General features: G+C 53.1%; 1 protein-coding gene across 7 annotated transcripts in view; it reads left to right on the top strand.

The window, feature by feature from the left end:
* Positions 1 to 15,694, top strand: part of MTMR14 (myotubularin related protein 14) — a 43,991-nt gene that overhangs the window by 24,801 nt on the left and 3,496 nt on the right. For 6 of the 7 annotated variants that reach the window (XM_061128011.1, XM_061128015.1, XM_061128012.1 and 3 more), the window contains 8 exons: positions 3,677 to 3,743; positions 4,592 to 4,677; positions 4,936 to 5,012; positions 5,214 to 5,250; positions 7,625 to 7,695; positions 8,336 to 8,394; positions 8,556 to 8,694; positions 9,418 to 9,597. In XM_061128011.1, coding sequence (XP_060983994.1) covers positions 3,677 to 3,743; positions 4,592 to 4,677; positions 4,936 to 5,012; positions 5,214 to 5,250; positions 7,625 to 7,695; positions 8,336 to 8,394; positions 8,556 to 8,694; positions 9,418 to 9,597 — 716 coding nt within the window. Of the gene's footprint in view, positions 1 to 3,676; positions 3,744 to 4,591; positions 4,678 to 4,935; positions 5,013 to 5,213; positions 5,251 to 7,624; positions 7,696 to 8,335; positions 8,395 to 8,555; positions 8,695 to 9,417; positions 9,598 to 10,058 lie in introns of all 7 variants that reach the window. The other variant, XM_061128016.1, reaches the window with a different exon arrangement.

Genomic DNA, 15,694 nt, shown 5'->3' with positions numbered 1-15,694 from the left:
AAAGGCAGAGGCCATGCTTTCCCTGTTTTTTTCTTGTACATCTGGACACAAGGCAGATGCTCCGTAACTATTGGCGTGAGCCAGTTATAGGCGTGTTGGGTCTTCTCTGTGTAGGTGTTTTTGCAAGAGAGGGGACTTCGGAAAGAGAGCCGATAGGTTGTTTGTTGTGTCCCAGAAAGGTGGAACAGGCTGAGGAGCCTTGTTCCCTACTGCCAGGCCCCAGTCTGTCCCCAGACAGGCGGCATGGCCAGAGAAAGTGGCAGGCCTCCTCCTGAATCTACTGTGTGCAGAGCCCTCAAGCAGGCCCCACCCAGCCACCACCTCTCTCTCTGCTGGCACCACGCTTTGCCCTTGTGCATACAGATCTGAGAACCACCTCCTCACCAAATTCCCTATAACTACATCAGTGCTGTCAACTGTGTTGACAGTATTGATGCTGCCAAGGAAGTCTGTCTCTGGGAAGGGTCCCTTGTGTTTAGTGTAAAGAGGCCCTGGGTGTGAGCTCCTTCGGCTGTTCTCACGGGGCTGTGTGACCTTGAGCCAGTGACCTCACTTCCCTCTGAAAGCAGAATTGACAGCAATGTTTCAGAGCTGTGGTGAGGTTCAGATATGATCACTGCATGAAAGTGTTCTGTTAACGGAAATGCCAGACCAATTTAGTGATGATGATTAGGGGGCGACTCCTGGCTTGCTGACTCGGGAGTGAGCACTCATAAAGCCCCAGGCACGAGGGTAGGGGGCAGGGCTTCCCCCAGCCATGCCTGCTCTCTGGTGTTGCTCAGCCAGTTGGCCTCACTGCGCTTTGCGTCCTCTTCCTCAGCCAGGTATGAGCTCGGTCCTTTCAGCCCCTGCGCTGACTCTTCATCTCCCAGGTCCACCCATCACCACTCCCTTCACCTTCTGCCAGGTCACCCAGGCCCGGGGCTCTGGGCCAGGCCTCACTTGGTGATCTGCACCTACAGTCTTTCCCAAGTGTTAGGTCAGGTGGACACCTGAAAGTCAAGCTGCCCAAAATGGAATTGTCAAAACCCACAGCACTCCCAGGCCCTCCACCATTTACCCAGATGCTCAAACTCAAAATGTTGGGGATGGTGGTTCTTATCCCTCACATCGATGGCTAGTTCCCATCAGTTCTCTAAGTCTCTGCCCCAGGGATTTTCTCCAGTCCTTCCTGCTTCCGTCTCATATCACTGGCCTAATGCAGGTTACCATCATCTAATGACTGAGAGAAGGGCCACATTGAAGGGCAGCCGACTGGAAGTAAGGAACGTAAAGCATGTGAACAGGGCCTGGTAGAGAGCAGTACTTAGGTGACGGGCCAAGATTGTCATTGTCACTCCGTCCTTCCAAATTCCATCTGACTTTTCCTGTTATCCTCAGAAGTCCAAGGACCCTCACATGGTCCACCAGTTCCACGTGGCCCGAGCTTGTTCTGGTGACTCATTGGCTGTCCCTTCCCTCTCCTCCAGCCACCCTGGCTGTCTTCCCTAGGAAAGATGCTCTCCAGCTTTGCACGTGTTGTTCTCTATGCCAGAAACACTGGGTGCTTTCCTTAAACCCTTTTCTCACATGCATGTCACCATCTCTAAAAAGCCTTACCTAATGGTCCCCGAGGATCGGGCTAGGCTTACCTCCCATTACATTACATCTTACAGGGCTTCTTTTAGTCAGCACGCCTGCAGCAGTTCACCGAGAGCTGGGGTTATTGTGTTCACTGCTGTGTCCCAGGGCCAGGCCCACTGTGGTGTTCACAGCAGTGTTCCCAGCACACGAGGAGCAGTGCTGCCCTCTGAGTAGCCGAATGGAATGCCCTAGAGCTCTGCTTTTTCATTCTGTGCCCAAAGACCCCTTCCAGCCACTGCTTCTCCTCACACAGACCCCTGACCATGAACAGGCAGTGAAGGAACTTTCCAAGGGTACCTCCTAGTCCCTAAGCACTAAGCCTTATAGATGCAGAGCCCTCATTGAACTTGGTCTAGGAGAAGAGACAACAGCATAATTGTCATCTGTGTAGAAAGATTATTGGCCTGTGGCTACAGAAGAAGACTCTCTATGTAGATAATGGGGCTAGGCCTTTGAAGGATGAGTAGGAGTTTGCTAGCCAGGGGAGAGTACTCCAGACATACAAATGTAAGCTAGATATGTGGTACTCGGCTCTGCAGCCGGAGGCTTTTTCACGGCACACGTCGGGTGAGGCAGAAATGAGTGTAGATTTTCATGCATTTCCAGGGTCCTCTTCACATTCTATTTCTTCACATTCACATTCTTCACATTCTCCTTAGACATTCGTTTCCTCACTCTAGTATTTGAAGAAATAGACATCACAGTGTAGCGTGTGACTGACCACAGGCCTGGGTCCAGACCCCAGCTCAGCTTAGCTGTGTGATCTTGGGCTTCCACCAACCCAGGGCTCCCCAGTCTGTGGTTCCTGCCCCCGCCCTCGGCGCCATGGCCAATAGCATCTGCTGGCACTTCCTGGTCATTGGTGTCCCCTTCAAGCAGCTGCTGTGGTTGGGGGGCCCTGCAGCCTCGTCCTTGGTGGCCCCCTGCCATCTCCTGGCTGCCGCAGCCCTCCCCCCACCTGTCCAACCACCCTGCGCATCTGCCGCGAGTCTCCTGCCTCTCCTGCTCTTCCTCCCCTGGGATTCACAGTGAGGAGGAAATCTGGACAGTGGTGTGTCTGACACGTTGAACCAGACAAGCAGAGAGACCCCCAAGCTGCCATGGGTAATAACTTTATTAATGTGGCGCTGCAGCAGCTTTCTCTGGAGCCACTGAAAGTGGGTCAGGACTCTCCAGGGTCTGTGGGAGGGTCAGGTAAATGAGCCTGTTTTAAATTCCTGGGAAAACCATTCCAATTACAGGTGCTGTGTTCACCCTCCCCGTGGGGGCACTCCTGCTGGCATTCACCGTGGCCTCTCTGCACAGCCAGACACTGAGAAGCAGTTGTGTTGCGAGACTGTCCCCAGCTCGGGGGGAGGGGGCCACAGAACTGGGTCAGGCCCCTCCGTGGAGTTCCGGACTCCAAAGTGGGCTATTTCTCAGAGTGTCTAGTTTAGACCTTTTGCTTGGGCTAAAACAGAGGTTCCGATCTCTAATAAGCTTTTGCTTATTTTTTTATCTCCCGCCACATGGGCCTCCTGTTTTAAAAGTTTTGTCTGCCAGACTGCATTTGTTATTCATCGAAAGACAGTATAGTGAGTAGCAGTAAAGAAGCGATTGATGAGAAGGCAGACATTTTCCTTAGTTTCTATGATGTAATGGCAGATGAAGTGGCTCTTGCCGTTTGGTGACAATGGCCACAGGCTCGAGGTTCTTTGTTGACTTCTGTTAACTCCCTGGACAGCCGTGCTTGGAGCCCAGGACACAGAGGAGGTTAATATCCAGCTGTTGCTAGTGGGCGTGGGGGTGTGGTGGCCCGGGCCGCTGATGGCTTCCCCTTCCTCACTCTCCCTTTGGGAGGGAGCACCCCGAGGGTGGGGCCCGTGGGAAAGGGGGCAGGGACATGTGGGGGTGAAGTCACAGCGCATCTGGGACGGGGCCTGTGACCGTGAACTGGGGTACTTCTTGCCCCAAAATAACTCTTATTAGTCTTTTATTTTTAAAATATTTTATAAATTCTCATTCTGAGTTAAATACCTATTCCTGGAATCCTTTTCTTTTTCTTTTCCAACAGAGTTGGGACCTGGTGCAACAAACACAAAACTACCTGAAACTGCTGCTTTCCATAATTAACAATGATGGTGAGTCCGCTCCGGCCTGTCTCAAGCCCGTGGATGTTCGGGGTGTTCCCAGGTCTTGACAGCACCAGTGTGTGACTATTGGAGCCTTTTGCTCTGTGGGAGAAGGATATGGGGATTGGCTTATCATTGGCCTATTTATTCCATGTCCTCGAAACCCTATAAAACAAAGTTATGAACTTACAATCTGAAGCACACACAGGATGTTCCTACACTGGCTCAGCTGGCCTTTGAGCTGTGAACCTCAGCCTTTTGTGTGAGGCTGCAGTGGCCTCTTCCAGTTCAGAAAGTTGAGAGAAAGTCAGTCTTGTCCTCTTCTTGGTCACACACAAGCCCATGGCAGGCCTGTTCTCCGGATGGTGCTCCAGCCAGTTTGACTGTTTTGATTGGATGAGCCCACGATGCTCAGTGTCCTGGGGCAGTCTGACTCTGACTTCTCCTTATCAGTCAGGACTTGTGTGAGATTGCACTTGCTTGAACAATATAACCAAGAAGGCCGAAGAGCAGAGTCAGGTGACAAACAGCAGAAACAGTCTCTCCTTGTCTCATATCCACTGTTTAGTTAGCTCAAAACCAGCAGTCATTTCAGACTTGTCTCCTGCTGTCTTAACTCCTCCAGAAGAGAGACACGGTCTCTGTCCCAGAGCTCACACTCATTGTCTTCGTTTGGGTCAAGTGCCCATCCTTCAACTGTGGCAGGGTTGGCGGGACATCCCATGCCTGCCCCTGGAGCTATGCTATGGTTCTGGGGCATCCTGGATCTCACCCCAGGCCTGGGCGGTGGCACAGCCCCTTCTCATCAGCCTGTGTTTGCTTTTCTCCCGGGCCACCTGTCCTGTGTTTCTGCGTAGATGACAGCGGGCTGCTGGTGCACTGTATCTCAGGCTGGGACCGGACCCCTCTCTTCATCTCTCTCCTGCGCCTTTCCTTGTGGGCTGTGAGTACACATGGGCTTGGCTGGGGGTCAGGGAGCCTTCAGAGGCCTTTCCAGGGTCTACTCTTGGGGAGCGCTGAGTCTGTCTTCAGAAGCAGAGAGGATCTGGCATGAGGGACCTCAGGTGTCCAGAGCAGGAGTTGTAAAGTTTGACCCTCTTCCTGGGCTGTGGGGCAGCCTGGTTGTCAGGGGGTTGTGGGTGTGGTTCAGCCCCTGAGGTCAGGAGGGGGCCTCTGTCTGATCTGGACACGTCTTTTCCAGGACGGGCTCATCCACACGTCCCTGAAGCCTGCTGAGATCCTCTACCTCACAGTGGCCTACGACTGGTTCCTCTTTGGGTGAGCCTTCGGGGGATGGACGGCAGTGCGTGGGTGCGGGGGCTCCTGTGACAGGGTTGAAGGTGAAGACAGTCCCACCCCCTTGGGAAGACAGGAGGCACTGGTCAGGCCCCCCTGAGGCTGTGGGGCCAGAGCCATAGGCTCTCCCCATCCTCCTGCCTGCCTGCTCCTGGCTTTGACTTCCTTGCCTTCTTGTTTCAGGCACATGTTGGTAGATCGACTCAGCAAAGGAGAGGAGGTGGGTACTGCTCACAGTCCACGAGCACGTGTCAGGGCTCTGAGAGCTCTGGCTCCTGTACCTCCCCGGAGAGGGACAGGATGGCGGTCTGTTTGGTGTCCACACTTTGGGAGCAGTTCCTTGCCTGGTCTGTGCTGGGGTCAGGCACCGTGGCAGGAAGAAATCCAGCCCCACAGCCCCCCGTGATGCACCTCAGTCCCCCACTCTCAGGAAGGACACTCACCTGTGACCTTCATATGTCAGTCCTCGTCCCCTTTCTCTGCCATCCTTTTTACGGCTGACCTTGTTTTCTGCACTCAGCTTTGGAACCAATTCACAAGTCGTTGCTGTGCCCCTCACCCTTACAGCTGAAACCCAGAATCTCTTCCCTGGCCTCTGTCCTCATCACACCCACTCGGCAACTTTAAGCTCTAGGACCATCCGGGCAGGCAGAGTCCTGCCTCCTCCTCACCACCAGCCCAGGCCCAGCCAGGGGCCCTGGGTCCCCTTCCTGTCTGGGCACTGTCCCTCCTTCCTCCTCTCTGCCCTGTCCACACAGCATCCTTTTTGTAACCTTCGCCTTGTTACTCTTTTTTCAGCCTATTTTCCCTATACGCAGACCTAGAGTCAGACTTGAGTGTGAACCCTAGTTGTGCCACTTATTACCTGGGTGACCTTGGAAAGTGTTCTTAACCTTGAGTCTCCTGGTGTCCATCCTGCCGCCTCACAGGGAGAACGAGTCCAGATGCCCAGCGTGGGAGTTGCACGCAGTGCTGTCTCTTTCTCCACACCCCCACCCCCCATTTTCTTGAAGCATCCTTCTCCCCTCCTGAGGCTGCCTCTTTCTGGGATCTTATCTTGCGCCTTCTTTTTTTGTTCCTCCCTCTCAGCTGCTCCTCTCCCCTTGCAAATCTCTTCTGAGCACTTATCGCATCTGCCAGAACTGCAGAGCTCATAAGCCTGTTCCTCAGAGGCCTCCGTGAACTGTCAGAGGCGGTGACTTTGGCACGGAAGGTTGCACACTGAGCCCTCTACAGCCTCCCGTTTTGAGCCGTGCTGGTGCCGATGCCCCAGGGCCTGCTGCGCGCCCACCGCCACGCTGTCCCCACCCGCCGAGGCAGGCCAGGTTTCACCTCAGAGACTGGGCGGGGGATGCGGCTGAGCCCAGTGGGTTCTGGATTCAAACCCTGGCCATGTCTTAGTGTAACCAAGAGGGTCTCCTCAGCCAGGAGGGTGGGCAGAAGGTGGGCTTTCCTCTTAGCCCCCCTCTCCTCCCTCCCACTTCACACACACAAGATACCAATACTTTAAAAACATGCAAAAGGCTGGGACTTGTTAAACAGCCCTCTGTACCATTCCTTTGCCTTTGAGATTCTCTGAGCACATTAGCATATTAAAGTCTGAAAAGTCTGTAATGAAGACAGCTATTTCATTTTATGTAAGAGGGAATTCCCTGGCAGTCCAGTGGTTAGAACTCTGTGCTCAGGACTCCATGCCTTCATTGCTGAGGACCCAGGTTCAATCCTTGGTCAGGGAACTAAATTCCCACAAAAAAAAAAAAAAAGAAATTATGTAACAAAGTTTTCAAACTGTACTGACCTTGGCGCCCTCCTTCCTCTTTTTGAGGAAATCTTACGGGGCTCTGGGATACTCTGTAGGTGTTTCTCCCAAGTGAGGGGTTGATGGACCACACCTTTCAGAATCACTGCAGAGACAGTGCATTGTGTGTACCTCGCAGAGGCCGGATGGACGTGGGTGCTGGCTGGAAGCAAAGAGGGCAGTTGCCCACAGAAACAGGGATGTGGATGTGGGGCCAGAATTCAGTGCCTCCACCTGCCTTGGCCCGCCTCAGCCTTCATCCTGACCCTGGTCTCTGAGCAGTGCAGTCTGTGGGCCTGAACCACACTGTTCCTGAGTATTTCCCCTACAAAATCTGATTCCTTATCCTTCCATGGTGTTCCTGCTGTGTCTTGCCTCCAGATTCTCTCTCCCAGCTGTCCTTCCCTGTGACCCTGTCTGCATGGTGTCCTCAGGAGAGACTGAGGGGGAGAAGCGGCTATTATCTTCATCCTTTTCAGTAGCTTGAGAACACATGTGTTGAACTTGAAGATGGTTTGAAACATCCCTGGCTTACCCTCTAGTGTTCTCAGCAAGCAAACATAGTCCCTTCCTTCCTTGCCCAGCCCAGGCACGCCTGCCTGAACTGCTGTGCCCTCTTTAGCACCCATTCCACTTCCACACCAGAATATCTGACAGGGTCCCCGGAGCAGGGCTGCTGTCTGGCAGGGGTGACCAGGGTCCCTGGATGCCCTCTCCTGGGAATCTAGCCACCTGGATCCTTCTCCCCAGAGAAGACTATCTTCTCATGTGTGCTGGTTTTTGGTCTGTTTCTTAGATTTTTTTCTTCTGCTTCAATTTTTTGAAGCATATCATCTCTGAAGAGTTCTCTGCTCTGAAGACACAGAGGTAAGGAGAGACCTAGTATTGCTGGAAGGCAGGTGCACTGGGAGGGGCCGTGCTAGGGCGGGTGGTCTCCCCGCCCTGCTTCCCTGCATGCTGGGCAGGCTGGCCTTCCGTCCCTGCCTTCCCTCTGAGGGCACGTAGCGGTAACTGGGGAGGGCCAGAGGGTGAAGAGGCTCATCTTGTGACTAGGGGTGCAGGGCACGTTGCTGGAGGAAAAGGATGGGGAGACCCCCAAGCTGCCCATGCCACCACCTCTGAGGCCAGAATTCTCCCTGAGTTGCTGCAGAGGTGTGTCTGTGCAGCCCCCCACCACGGAGCAGTGTGCTCACACTTTGGCACACACAGGGGTCTAGGCCTGGTGATTGCTTTAGGACCCCTGTGAGGGTTGCTGTCTGTGCCGTGTTCCCTCACCTTCCAAGTCCAGGCCCCTAATGTGTTGGGCCAGACTTGACCTCTGAGGGGCCATGCTGACAAGAAGCAGGCTTTGCTGGCCTCCCGGAAGTGAGCCTTGGCCTTTTGCAACAGGCTAGGTAGGACCTGTCTCCACTGAGTTCAAGCTGCTTTTCCAGTTGGGCAGCATAGTGGGAGACAGAGGAGACCCCCAATCCAATCTGGAGCTCACTGTTCTGGGTTCTGTTTATAGGAGGAAGAGTTTGCCAGCTCGGGATGCAGGCTTCACCGTGGAAGATATCTGCATGCTGAGTGAGTTATGGGCCCCGGCACTGTGCATCTTTCTGAGTATAGACCACATAGGGATTGTTTGTTCTAGAAACTTCTCTTTCCAGTTACATGGTGTAAAAGAGGTGGGGGACCCCTCATAGGTGAAGATAACGTGCTGACTGATGGTCCTGGCCTCTTTTCAGGGCGGAAGGACCGTGGCAGCACCACCAGCCTTGGCAGTGACTTCTCTCTAGTCATGGAGAGCTCCCCAGGAGCCGCCGGGAGCTTCACCTATGAGACTGTGGAGCTGGTCCCCGCAGGAGCACAGACTCAGGCAGCTTGGTGAGGGCCAGGCTGGAACTGAGCTTGCCAACAGCTGGGAGCCAGGGCTCCAGCTCCAGGGAGCCCCAGGAACAAAGGGGCCCCAGCAGTCGGCCTGAGAGCTCAGCTGCCTGCCCTGCTGTCTCTGCTGGGCCTCAGAGGCCAGCCATCTGGTTGGGGAGGGATGCTGCCATGCTGGCCCAAGAGCATCAAGGGCCAGTGTTCCCTGTGGGACAAAGGAAGAAGCTGCAGGGCTGGGCAGATGGGGTGGGGTGAGGGGAGGGTGTTAAAGGGACTTCGTGGGGGCACTCCCTTGTATCAGTTGCCTGGGAGGTGGGGCCAAGCTTAGGAAAAGAAAGAAGTACAGAGTACGAAATGATGGTTGCGGATCGAGAGCTTGTTTGACAGTCAGCTCCTTTGAGAATCAGATGACTTTTCTCCCTAGACAAAGGGCTCGAGATTTTGTACAACACTTTAACAAGTTTTAAAACTTGTTCAGAATCTGTTGCCCAGCATGTGCAGTGAGGCCAGTAGGTCAGTATGTTTGGACACCATAGTCCCTCTGTGAAGACCCAGCTCTCGCTGCCCATGGCCAAGCCCAGGGGAGTGCTGAGTGTGTCCACTCTCATGTGGTGAACTTTTTACTTTCCGGTGAAAGTAAAAACGTCCCAGAGACTCAGCTCAGGTGAGCAGAGGGTGAGCCTGAGGTGGTCCTTCACCAGCAGCCCTGTCTTCCCACCACAGGAGGAAGAGCCACTCCTCCTCTCCACAGAGCATGCTCTGGAACCGGCCACAGCCCTCCGAGGACCGCCTGCCTCCCCACCAGGGTCTGGTGGAAGCCAAGTCCTCCAGCTCCTCATCCTCGAACCATTCTGACAACTTTTTCAGGATGGGTAGCAGTCCCCTGGAGGTCCCCAAGCCCAGGTGAGGAGCTCCAAAGTCCTTCCCTCTTGATAAGGCTGGAGCATGGGATTCCAGGGCACGAGGCCTGGTAGGTGGTATATCCAGGAGACCAGAGGGGATCGACAGACTTGCAGGCTCCCCCACTGTTTGGAGGATGGGTTCATGTTTGGGTACAGAGTGAAAGCAGGTTCACAGAGCAGTCTGAGACCCCTCCTTCCTGGAGCCCTGGCCGATGGGGAGTCGGGAAGGTGGAGCAGTTGTGATGTGATGGACAGGGAGTCGGGGCGGCCACCACCTGCTGCCTTTGCCAGCCCCTGTGAATGCCACATTCCGATTAAAGAGACGGAGCTGGGTCCTCTTGAGTTGCTTCTGGCTCTCCCATTCCTTGTCTGAATTGGCGGGGCACAGAAGAGAATGGACAGTAGGGAATCAGGCTAGATGTGTGTGGCTGGGGCAAAGCTCACAAGATGTTCACCCAGCAGGAGAGCAACCCAGCCAGGACGGACAGGTGGGCCTGGAATGTGCTGCCGAAATGATGTTTCTCTGGTGAGATTAAAGCTGAGCACCGGGCAGGCTTAGGATTGAGGGATGGCCTGGCATTTGGGGAAAGGATTTCCTCACTGACCTCATACCTTCCATGTCATACAGCCAAGGAAGAAATCCTGTGATTTATTTTGTTTTCTAAAGCCTTGAGAATGTCTGGTCCTTCTGGAAAGAACAGAGCAGTGTGCGACTTGAGAGGTCCTTAACAAATGCCATGGAGAAAAGACCTTCAGCAGAAAAATCATAAGTGTTAAAGTCCACTCCAGATTCAAGTCCAGCTCTATCAGATTTTCCAGAATTTCAGGTCTTTCCTTGTAGCAGACATGTTACCAAAGGGGAAACTGAGCCCAAAGGTGGCAAACTTTCTATATAAGAAAAGACCTGAAACTTTGGAAAATCTCCTTCCTTCGCCATCCTCTGGTTTTTCCTTTCTGGGCAAAGACAGGCACTGGAGGAAGGTGGGGAAGCGCACCCTCCCCTCGCAGGCTGAGCGGGTCAGCTCTAGGCGAGTAGGAGCTGCACTGTCCAGAGGGATCACCTCTGAAGGTGAGCCCTTCAACTCCGAGCACCGCCATGTCTGCCAGGGCTGTAGCTGAGTCTGGTAGGCAAAGGCCGCAGCCCCTCTGTCCCCACGGGTTGGTGGAGGCAGCTGAGCAGAGGTGGCACCCGGCAGATAAGCCCCCCCGCTGTGCTCGCTCACATCCTTGGTGCCACCCCGCGTCCCTGTGTCAGCTTTCCTCAGGGCTGCTGGGGGGCTGCTGCAGCACTGCGTGACCCTCACTCTTGCGGGCTGGAGCTCTTGTTCACCATCCCTCCTTTTCTGCCTGTGCAACATTGCTGGACAACTGGGAAGGAAACCAGAAGATTCCCCTAGACTCCTGGGTCCTCCTGGTCTTAATTGTCCAATTGTTAGTGCTCCCCTACTGAGGCAGTACCCCACTAAACACCTTAGCTCTTTATCATTTTCTTCTTCCTGACATTCATTCCAATTTTGTGATCACTTCCCCTCTGTCTCCCCAGTGGTTATCCACCTGCACTGGGCTCAAATGCTTATGGTTGGTCCAGGATGGTCCAGAAGGCTGAGGAGGATTGGGAGGATTGGGGGTGTCCTCCTGAACTTGGGACCCTGTGAGCTGCAGCCTGGCGGAGGCGGCTGGAATAACTGGACCAGAATGGGGCACAAGGCCTTGGAGAAGCATGGGGTGGATGGCTGTGTGGGCTGTTCTGATGGCTCTGCTGGGCTGTTCTGGCGGTGCCTGCTTGTAGCCAGGCTGGACTAGGAGACAGAGTTCCGGATTGGATGCTTGTTTGCCAGGGGTTTTGAAAGACTAGATTCTGATTTGGAGCATTCTAATTATAATTGTGTATCTCCATTAACATTAAAATTAATTTAGTCTTTCTTATCTTAAAGTGCCTGAGGGATCCTGTCATTAGCTTTCCTGCTAATCTTCGGTAGCAATAACCAATCAGCTTTTTAATGCAGCAGGAGGAGCTGTGTGGAAAGCTATGTGTGACAGCCAAAATTCCCCTAATAATATGAATTCTCTGGGTTTCATATGCTGCAGAGTCCTAAATTCTACCAGTGTATCTCTTTTTTTTTTTTAATTAAATTTTTTCTTATTTTTAATTGGAGGATAATTACTTGACAGTGTTGTGTTGGCCTTTCCCATACTACCATGTGTGAATCGGCCGTAAGTGTGCACTGGGCTGGGCTCACTACACAGCAGCTTGCCACGAGCTGCCTGTTTTACACATGGCATTGTGTATGTTTCAGTGCTACTCTCTCAATTCTTCCCACCCTCTCCTCCCCACCCACCCCCCACCACGTCCATATTAGCATAGCTCGTTTAAGGTAGGACTTGCTGGGAAAGAAATTGGGGGAGCTTTGTCCAGGGTTAAGAAATAGGTGTCAGGCTAGGAAGAAGGTTCTGTGGGGTGCTGATTCTGATCCAGTCCCAACCCCATACCCCTCACTGGTGGCCCTTTTGTATCCTTAGTTGTCACTACAGTAGCTTCTGAGTTGTGTTTCTGGACCACTGCTAAATCTCTTATCATCTGCAGGGCTGGGCTGGGAAGAGGCAGGACGCCTCCCTGAGGCCTGGTCAGTAAGGTGCCCCTCTCCGTACAGTCTTGGTCTCTGCTCCAGGGCCAGACATCTCGGGGGCTGGGGATTGCTAGCATTGCACCGTCCTTGCCTGGGGTGGGAGGATGCTATCGCTGGGCCCAGCTGGAGGCCAAGCTGCCTGAAGAGCAGATGAACTTGCCTGAGGGACATCCAGCAGCCTGGTTGAATGGCTGAGTGACAACATAGGCACCAACTCTGCTGCCCAGATAGCCACTCCTCCCCCATCCTTCCCCACCTACTAGCTGCTTGTTATAAGCAATGGACTATGTCCCAGGCTGTGTTTAATGAGGTGGGGAAGCCAGGTTGCTTTATGTGACACATAGGGTTCCTGTCCCATGTTTGATGGGTTCTCACTTGGGGCTACAGGTCCAGACCAGGGATGAGTGGTGAGGAGCATTAAGGCATGGCCAGCTTGAGACTGAGATGGGTAAGAGAAAACTTGGAGCCTCAAAAGACTTCTCCTTGGGCTGCTGCAGGAATGCAGAGGTCCCTGGTTCACACACACACACACACACACACACACACACACACACACACACACACACACACTTGGGCTGCTGCAGGAATGCAGAGGTCCCTGGTTCACACACACACACACACACACACACACATACACACACACTTGGGCTGCTGCAGGAATGCAGAGGTCCCTGGTATACACACACACACACATACACACACACACAGCAATGCTTGAAGTCCAGGCTGGGGGAAACTTGATGATCTTTCAGATCTGATGAATCTTGTCCTAGCTGTTGCTGAGTTCGAACACTTCCCTTCTGAGCTCATTTTTTTCATCCCGTCATTAAAGTAAGAATAGTGATCTTTGTCTTCAGAAGTTTGGGCTTAAGTGAGGTGACTTTGGAAGCACTGTCAGCTCTACGAATTTCCAGTTTGAGGATGGCTTGGCCCCATGTCCCCTCCAGTCCTGTAGGTAGATGGGTGGAGGTGGATGCTGTGTGTACTTGAGTTAAGGTGTAGGGCAGAAGGGCATGGGGCTTATTAAAGCTGCTTGCGTTACCTGTGCACTGGGGCTAACTTGAAGGTTTTCCCTCCTTCTTTCACTTGGCAGGTGCAGTTGCTTCCTTCTGGTGACTGTTTCCTGTCATCTTTAGGGCATCCCCTCTCACCAGCTAATTTATTTTTTTTTTCACCAGCTAATTTAAATTGGCACTTAACGAGTACCTCTGTGCTTCGTATAGCTCCTTGCTCTCAAACCCAAGAACTCAGTGGTTATGTTACTATGCAACCCTTTCTTTGACAAAAGCCTCAAATAGAAAGGTTCATTTGGAGCCTGTGTACTCAACTCTTGAAAAAGATGCAGAAGATGGTTGGCTGCTTGCTGAGATTACTCTGTGACCCCTGGGATCATGCGTCCTGTTGCTATTTATGTGGCCTACTCCATGCCACAGCTGTCCCCTGACTGCTTCAAGCATGGCTCTTGCCTGGCGGTGCTGCCTGCCTGACAGGGGAAGTACAGGGAAGGTAGCCTAGAAGACCAGGAGCCCTTGCTGGGAACCTGTCTGTAACCACATTCTACCTAGCTGTCTTTTTCCCATTGGAAGTGTGAGTCTCGATAGCCTTGGGGAGTGGGGTTAGGAGCATGGAACCCCCGTGTTCCTTCTTCTAGATGTCCCTCATCCTGCCCATCCTCCTCTATTTCACGTTACTTTCGTTCCCTCAACACTTTGCTGTCTAACAATTGTTTTCCCCAAAACTGGAAAAGAATGTTTATCTTAAACTTGGAGCAATAGATGAGGTTTGTGGAGCCAGGCTGACCTCAAGAGGGGTTGCACCGACATGAGACCCCAGCATGACCCAGAGAAAGCACAGGACTGGCCCCAGACTGTGGCCTGCAGCTTACTCTTAAGTGTTAGTCAGCTGTTTGATTTATAAACAGTTAAGGATCACCAAAGATAGAGCATCTGGCCACCAAGCTTCTCCACCTGGGAAGAAGGAAGCCCTGCTCTGTCATCACCAGGGCTTCCACCAGGTAGCAGCCCACATCCTGTCCTCATCCACACCCTGTCGTCACACACCTTCCAGGGTAGACCAGGAGCAAGGAATATGGCAAGTCCCTGTGTTTCAGGAGATTCCAATTCATGGCAGCTTTAATATGGACAGCCATCTGTTTTCCCTGGTCTCAAGGTGATTCTGTTGTATGACAAAACCGTAATCAAACTTGGCTCTAAAAAATAAAAATCTCTTCTTGTACTCACTAACTGTGGTGGAACCTTGGGCAAGTGTCTTCCCCTGTCTGGGCTGCCATTTCTCTGCCTCTAAGATGGAGATGGTTTAGGATTAGCAGAGATGTAATGCTGGCCAGAGCTGCACTCAGTTTGGCCACTGCTTGCGGATAAAGCTGGCCTAGGGACCCAGGGGACTATCACCTCAGTCTAGGAGTCCTTGACACCAGCCAGCTGGGTGGGCCAAGGTCAATTCATTTTTCAGTTCCCCACCCCCTAGACCACGATTCATGCTTCTGCTGCGTTTCTGTGTCCCTACAGGAAAACCTTCTGCTATTCTTGAATTAAAGAATAAAGGGTCAAGCATCAAAGATGATGCACCTCTGGGGACAGGGACCTGGTGTAGCTGATGGAAGGGCCTTGTCTGATGTTTCCCTATCTCCTCCCCCACCCCCACCGGCTGGGCCACTGTCCAGAGACGGCAGAGAAGGCTTGGCTGTGCGTGGGGAGCTGGTGGCAGTGGTATATTCCCAGTGCAGCTTTCCTTTCCCCACATCCCGCAAACCTCTGTTTGAAAAAGGTCTGATGAAGCTGTCAGGTTGGCTGCCTGATTCATCCCTCCCCTCTGGGCATAGCCAGTGAGTTTGCTGGGTTGATGCTTGTGAATACAAACTTTGGCTCCTGAAAGGCACTGCAGAGGAAGAGGGTGGGGCTCAGGGCACCCGTCACCCTCCTTTTCAATCTAGGTCACCACGTCCACCATCCCCAGGAGACTCATTCTCTCATCTCTCCAATAGGACCTCAGTGATCCTGGGCTCTGCGTTGCCCACCCTGCCCGTCTCCATGCCAGGAATGTGAGGTGATCCTGCCTCGCTGGCTCCTGGAGCAGTCTTGCTCCCCTCCTTGTGGTGCTGTTGAGATTTTACTTGTTCGGTCAGGCAGAGCAGGCACGCCCTGATCCCTGGCTTTGGTTGCTGGCTCACCTTTGTCACCATGCTTTGCTCTTGTTCTTTTGCTCCTGTGAATCTTTGCATGAAGTATTGTCCTCACAGCTAAGCCCGCCTTCTGGTCTTGACTCTTCTCTCTTGGTCATAAGCTATGCAGCAGTTTTTGCACTTTGGGAGGAAAGTGGTTGACTCTACAGATGCTCTTCCAATAGGCCCCTGTGGCCAGGTCCCAGGGCTACCACAGCCCCACCCCCACCCCAACTGTTCCAGGGCCTCCCCTGTCAGGCACATGACTGACTACATCATCTCCCCTCTCT

This window comes from Dama dama, chromosome 24, assembly GCF_033118175.1.
Source record: "Dama dama isolate Ldn47 chromosome 24, ASM3311817v1, whole genome shotgun sequence".
NCBI lineage: Eukaryota > Metazoa > Chordata > Mammalia > Artiodactyla > Cervidae > Dama > Dama dama.
Note: the sequence above shows the minus strand (reverse complement) of the source record. Positions and strands in the feature narration are given on the sequence as shown.